Consider the following 7,243-nt stretch of genomic DNA (forward strand, 5'->3'; position numbering starts at 1 on the left):
AAAAAAAAAAAAAAAAAAAAGAAGGTCCCACTAAATATCGTTGAATTCTCTCTAGAATGTGAATATCTAATACACTGTAAATGCTATGTAAGCAGTTGTATTGTTAAGGAATAACAATAACAAAATCTGTATGTGCCTAGTACAAATGTAATTTTTTTTCCTCAAGTATTTCCAATTCAATGTTGGTTGAATCTACGGATACAGAACCTATGGCTACAGAGGGCTGACTAGAATGACTTTAATTAGCAGTGATTAAAAATTGCAAGAAAAAAAAAATTGCGAGAGACCTGCATGGAAACTACAGTGAGTGTGAGGAGCTTACTAGTGGGCTAGGTTGGGTTCCCCGGAAGCCAAGCCTGAGATGAAGATCTTGGAACTTATAAATAATCAGGAAATTTTTCCAGAAATAAGAGGACAGAACCAGGGAAGGTACAAAGCAAGGATGTGATCTCAGCTGGACCAGGTGACAACTCTGGAGAGTGAACTGCTTGCTTTGACACAAGTGGACTGGGCTGTTAAGCCCCCTGTCAATCAGTCACTGAGGGCTGTGGGGAGGAGGAGGCCTGCCCTCCTGGGCCAGGAGTCCTCTGTTCAGCTGAGGGCACTTCTGGGGGAAGTGGGGCAGCTGAAAAGGGGCAGCTCGGGGAGTCTGCGCCGACACTCCAGCAGTGGGAGGAGGGGATACTTCGGTCGGCACTGCAGTGTCTACTACCCTCGTTCCGATCCAGCACTGAATTTCCAGGAGTCAGTGGACACTTCAGGCCCCAAGTGATATTGCATGCAGTGAGGCTCCTCTGCAAGCTATGACTCATACAGATTTTACAGTTGGGAGTTAAAGTTGAAACAATAAATGCCAGGGCCTTCTTAGCCCACTCACCAGAGCCCGGAGGGATTCCGTCTCAGCCTGGAGGCTCTGGACTTGGCAGGAAGTGTTGTGCAACTCTATTCTGAGGGCAGCAGCCAGCTTCTCTTCCTGGGTCTGGGACATGCGGGCCACCTCGGAGTCTTGCTGTGGAAAGTCAGGTCTCAAGGTGAGCAGAGAGAGTCTAGGCCCTGAACCCCATCATTGCTTCTCTCCCTTTCTAATCTATTATCTCTAAGCAGAGGAAATGTATCTATCAGATCTAAACACCCCCCTTTTTTATGGGCCCACTCACCAACCTGCATATGAAAAGTTAGTTTTGTTTTGTTTTGTTTTGTGGTGCTGGGGATTGAACCCAGGGCTTTGCACATACAAGGCAAGAACTCTACCACTGAGCCACACCCCTATCCCCAAAAGTTACTTATTTTGAACGCGTAATGCCTGCAGATGGAATAATAGTCAAAAGATTTCCTACAGACTACAGAGTAGGAAACCTCCTTGCCTTCCTGTGTGCTAATAAAACAATTGCCCTGTTTTTACTTTCTTATACTTGCATCCAAAAACACCCCAGGGACAGTCCTGTATTGATTGCAATGGGGGCATATTCTGAGAATGTGGTATGGGGCTCTTTAGCTGCGGTGTGAACAGCATAGAGTATGCTTGCTGTGAGGATGTCTAAGGTGTTGCTAGGTGACACAATCGGATGGACTACACTCCATATTTAGCCCATCACTGAATGAAATATCATTATGTGGTACATGGCTTTATTAATGAATAATATTGCTCCTCCCTTGCTTTGCCATAGCGCTTAGTATACCTTAGTAATTATTTTATAGCAGTATATAGCAATTGATTGCATTCTTTTCAATGACTGCATTGCATTGTCTTGCTTGGAAGTTCCATAATGTATTTAGAAGGTCCTGCTGATGGACTCTGAGGTTGTTTCTAGACCTTTCTTTTCATAGACAATGGTGCAGAGAATGATCTTACATCCTTCATTTTGGGCGTAAGGGTATGCTTCTGCGAGTTGATTCTTGCAGTGGATTTACTGATTCCAAAGATCAATATTTGTGATCTTGCTGAGCGTTTCCAGATTGTCCATAAGAGAATTTGTAAGCCCTGCACTGCACCGACGGCACTTGTTGCCCCCACGAACAAGGATCAGTCTGCTGGTCCCTATTTCCTTGTAAAAAGCAGTGTAGCTGCAATTGTGGAAGTCTCCGTTTTGAACCTCATCTCCAGAGCAAGATGGACAGTTTCTGATTACTTGCCAGACATTTAAGGGAGCAGGTCCTCTTTGCTGGGAAGAGGACCTTCCCAACCAAAAAATGAGGACTCGCCCCCACGCCTTCCATGCAGTCTGATGCAATGTCTCCTAGCCAACGATGTCGAGAAAAAGACCTGATTTCTCTGGAAGGCTACTGGCTTTCTGAAATTACCACTTTTGCTACATAATGAATACTTATTTATAGAAGAATGCAAAAAATCAGCCAATTGAACTGACCATCTAAGAGCCCCAAGTCACACCCCAGTCATAGTTCCTCCAATTCTTATTCTTAGAAGGCTGCAAACAGCTTCACAGAGTGACCACGACTGAACTGGGAATGGCAGCAGGAGTGCAGAAGCTGGGCCGGGCTTGGGCCGGTGGGCCTCGGGCGCCAGCATTCTCTCTGGGAGTCTCAGCCCTGCGCGCAGGTGCCAGCGAGTGCAGACTGGTAATCACAGGATGACTACCTTCCTGGCCACTCTGCAGCAAAGCCCATGACAGGAGGCTTTCCAAAGAATAAGATCACAAACACATTGGCTGTCTGCATTTTTATAGGTTAGCAATAATAGTCACCAGCGAATGCGTTTGTCAAAGCCACTAGGAGTTGGACACGAGCAACACAGTTAACATGCTATTAGGTGTTTAGTCAGAGCCAAGCACCATGTTAAGAGCTTTAAGTTCAGTTTTTCCTTTAATCTTTACAACGTATAAAGCAAGTGTTATCATTATTCTTGTTCTATATGAGGAAACTGCAGCACTGAGATAGACGGATTTGCAGAAGACCCTGAGGATGGAGCTGGAATGGATGCCCAGCAGCAGAACCGGAGGTGCCCTCTTAGCCGGGGTGGCACCTCCGCCAAGCCACCCATTTTAGACCCTCAAAGTTGGAGGTGTCTTCCCCTAAACTTAGGTGGGTCACTTTGTTCTCAGGTACTAATGTACATCAGTGTTATGTTACATGGGATCTTGTGAAAGTGTAGGCTTTGATGCTGAGGGTGCTGAGGCGGGGCTCAGAAATCTGCATTCCCTACTCCCGGGTCATGCCTGATTCCTGGAAGCAAAATTCTAGATTGTGTCAGAAACTCACAAAGCAGACTTACTTGCCATAGATAGAGGATAACTAAAAATTTAATAAAATTATAACAAATCAACATTTTTAGATCCTAGCAACTGCTGCCTGCCAAGATGCCAAATTTCACGTTCTGTTTCCTCTTGTTGAGAGGTAGGATTAATAAGAATAACGGAAGTGTTAAAGACCTGTCAACACCAAGTAGAGGCTTCCCTCCAGCTTAAGACTGGAAGAGAAAAAGAGATTCATCTGATCACTGTGAGTTCCAATATCATTTAATATTTTATTCTTTCTTAAAGCAATGTGGCACAAGCGTTGCTTGTCAGTTAATATCCTTAACTCACCAAAAGTATTACATGTTTTTTTCCAGTGGTTTTTTATATTTAGGCTTTCTGTGATAATAACTGTATTTCTATTTCTATTTCAGTCCAGTGCCTCCAGATTTCTCCTCATAGACCAAATAGCAGGCCCTGAGGACAGGTTGGTAGGACTGTGTTTTGGTGCTCAGGAGGTGTGAGGATATGTGATTTGATGAGATTCAAATATATCGGTCCCCAGGTTTTAGTTATTTATTTATGTATTTAGTATAGGGCCTACAGGGTCTCACTATGCAGATTATTATTTTTTTTTTTTCAGAAACAGGGTTTGAACTCAGGTCCTGCGCTTGCCAGGAAAGCACTTATTCCACTGAGTCATCTCCCTGGCCCCCTCACTATGCAGATTTGACTCAGTGATTCTCCTATTTTCGGCATCCCAAACACTGGGATTACAGGCACATGCCACCATGCCCAGTCTCAGTCAACATCTCTCATGCCCCAGGGGTGGGGCTGGCACGGCACATAGGGATTAAACCCCAGCTACATCGCTTTGCCTAAGCAGGCGCTTTAGTCCACTGAGCTATCTGGCAGACCCAGACCCCAGGTTTTAAAATCTTCTTGGAACCTTGGCTTTCTTGTGCAGGAGCTGAGCTGCTCACGTGTGCATGCTACCTACTTTCCTGCAGAAGGGTGTGTTGGCATTTGGAAATATGATGAGGGTCTCCAAATTTTAATAGCAAGTCATAACCAAGTATTTGAGAATCTGGATACTGGAAGTCCAAATAGGACAAGCAAAAGAGAACAGAGCCATCTTCAAATCTGAACTGCTTTGCTCATTCCCACTGCTGTTCCTGCAAACAGCCTTGGCCATGGCCCCGACCTTGTGATGTGAGAGGGGCATGGACTCTTATGAGAAGGCAGATGTACAGAGAGGGTGTGCTCCCTGGTCTTTAAAACAGCAGCATATCTTGAAAGATCATGCATTACCCTCTTCCTTTATCCATTGTGTCACCCCTTCATCCCTCTATCCCTTCATCCCTCTTCCTCCTCCTCCTCCTCCTCCTTCTCAGCTTTTTATATTTTATTCTGTGACAGGGCCTCACTATGTAGTTCTGGCTGGCCTTGAACTCCCAATCCTCTTCCTCAGCCTCTTGTCTGCTGGGATTACAGGCATTTGACACCATGCCCAGCTCTAGTTTTGCCACTCTTCTAAATGTGTGGCCTTGAATAACCTTCCTAATCTGTCTGCGCTTCAGTTTCTGCCTCTGTAAAATGGATAAATTCATAATACCCATCTAGATGAAATGAGAATATTCCTCCGAAGTGCCTACAACATGCTTGCTAAGTGCTTACATGTGTCCTGGGACCGCTCCTCTAGGATGTCTCATTCCTCCTTAGAGAACAGTGGTCTTTGTCTATCCCTGCCACCTCCTGGCATTGTTCAACCTTCACATTAGACTGTGGGTGTCTTCGGCACAGGGACCACTTCTTTTTTACCCCTAGGAACCTAAGATGGCTCTGTATACCCCGAACATGCTCCACAACCTTTTGTGAAGGTGGAGCATGTACCAGGCTGGTGCTCAGGACTCTAGAAGAAGAGAAAGATCTACTGGGATGGACTTGGACCAACTCTCCCTTTCATTAGCAGAATCAGCTATTATTATTATTATTATTATTATTATTATTATTATTATAGTGATTGTAAATCACTTTACAGTCATACAGTGTCACGTGCTATTTATTTGAGGACAGCTTTGGACAGGCAGCACATACATCCCTGACTGCCCCTGGCTAGGTCCTGGGTCCATTTGGAAGAAGGCTGAATGCCATTCAGTCTGTGACACCAGACCTCCCGAGTGGGAATTACAAAGCGTGAGTCTCTCACAGTCTGAAACCTCAGTGCTGTCAGAATAGCTGGCGTGGCTAGGCAAGGCCAAGCTTTTCCTTGGGTCTGCATGAGAGCTGCCAGCCCATTGAGGCTGCTCTCTTTTGGGCACAGGACCAATGCCAGCCTCTGGCAAAGCTGCCAGAGGAGAACATAGGTAAGCAAATAGTTTTGTGGGCTTGCTACTCTCTTCGGTTGAAACTAAACATGATCTGTTGACAAAAGCAGCAGAAGAGACTCAGCAGTAAATTTAATTCTGAGCAGAAAAACGTATTTTTCTTCAACTGGTTATTGGAGAATCTAAACTATTGTTCTGGGGACCGGGGAGATGGCTCAGTGGAATAAGCACTTCCCTGGCAAGCGCAAGAGCCTGAGTTCAATCCTTGGTTCCGCCAAAACAACAGCAACAACAACAAAAAAAACCCTGTTGTTCTAGGTTATTGAGATCATCCTGTCCCTAAGAAAAAGAGATTCACCTGCTTTGTTTCATTCTGTGAGACTAAATGTGGAACATGAGCCATGGTACTGTCATTTCTCAGGGATTTGTCATTTCATGTTTGAAAATCTATTTTAGAGGTAGGGCCCCTATACATTTTTGTGTGTATGGACTGAGGACTGAACCAGGGCACTAATACTAAGCTATATAGTACTAGTCCTTTAAATAAAAAAATTAGAGCTAGGGTTCTTGGTAAGTCACTAAAGTGCCCAGGCTGGGCTTGGTCTTGTGATTCTCCTGTCTCAGCCTCTTAGAGTGCTGGAATTACAGACAAGCACCCCTATACCTGATTGGGTCCTCACACTTTTTTTTTGAGGGGATGCATAAAAGAGACCTAAGATAAATTTTGAGATCTGCAGAGTCAGGGAGCCAGGGAAGACCATCCTTTGAGGCTGGGGACATTGTATCCTCACCATAAAGCAGGGGCTTACATAGGCTTTGTGCTTGACAAGCAGATGTCAAGTGAGCAAGAGTGGGACATCCTTGGTTGAAGGCGCAAGGAGGAGGCTGCCGTGCTGGGTAAAGCCCTGTATAGAAAGCCACACAGATGCTGGTTGTGGACCAGCAGAGAGTTTGAACACACAGCACAGAAGTGGAGGGTCCGAAAGTGCCCTCCACAATTCCCATGTGTTATTTTTAATAAACAACTAGGCAAAGACTAGGTGGTACTCACCTCCATGAGAAAGTCTGTTCATGTTTCCCTTTAAAAAGAGCTTGGCACGAGGTAGGGGAGAGACTGGGGATATGGCTCAGAGGCATAGTGCCTGCCTGGCAAGGGCAAGGTTCTGAGTTCGATGCCTGGTGCTAAACAAAAATGAAAACCCGAAAACAGCTCTGTTTCTCCTCACCCAGCCCCTGCTGCCCCAATGGTGCTGTCCCCCTCAGCATGTGGCGATGGTAGCCAAATGCTGGCCTAACTGCCTCCTGCCACAAATAACTCCATCTCACTGGCTAACTGGTGATGCATTTTGAAAGCGCCCTAGAACTGCCATAGTCTAATTAAGAAGACAAGAGACAACCTAGAAGCACATGTGAAGCTCGCGTTGCGAGTATTCATTTCTGTAATAAACAGAGCACTGCAAACCACCAATAACAAATTCAACAGCTAATAATAAAAAAAAAAGATCTGAAGATACTATACCACAGCGATACATGCTTACCAATGTTTATACCTCCACAGTTCTGGACATAGACTATGTACCCAACAGCAGAAGGCTAGAGAAAGAAAACGTGGCATCTATATGTACTGGACTATTACTCGGCTACAGAGAATGACAGATTTGAGACATTTGTGGGGAAATGGATGTACCTGGGAAATACAGTGTTGAATGAAATAAACCAAACACA

The 7,243-nt window shown here is 45.1% G+C and overlaps 1 protein-coding gene across 2 annotated transcripts in view; it reads right to left on the bottom strand.

Moving 5' to 3' along the window:
• Positions 1 to 7,243, bottom strand: part of Bfsp2 (beaded filament structural protein 2) — a 65,767-nt gene that overhangs the window by 6,138 nt on the left and 52,386 nt on the right. For both annotated transcript variants that reach the window (XM_023706934.1, XM_004625012.1), the window contains exon 5: positions 878 to 1,009. In XM_023706934.1, coding sequence (XP_023562702.1) covers positions 878 to 1,009 — 132 coding nt within the window. The remainder of the gene's footprint in view (positions 1 to 877; positions 1,010 to 7,243) is intronic.

Source organism: Octodon degus, unplaced genomic scaffold, assembly GCF_000260255.1.
Source record: "Octodon degus isolate 3935 unplaced genomic scaffold, OctDeg1.0 scaffold00008, whole genome shotgun sequence".
NCBI classification, from domain to species: domain Eukaryota; kingdom Metazoa; phylum Chordata; class Mammalia; order Rodentia; family Octodontidae; genus Octodon; species Octodon degus.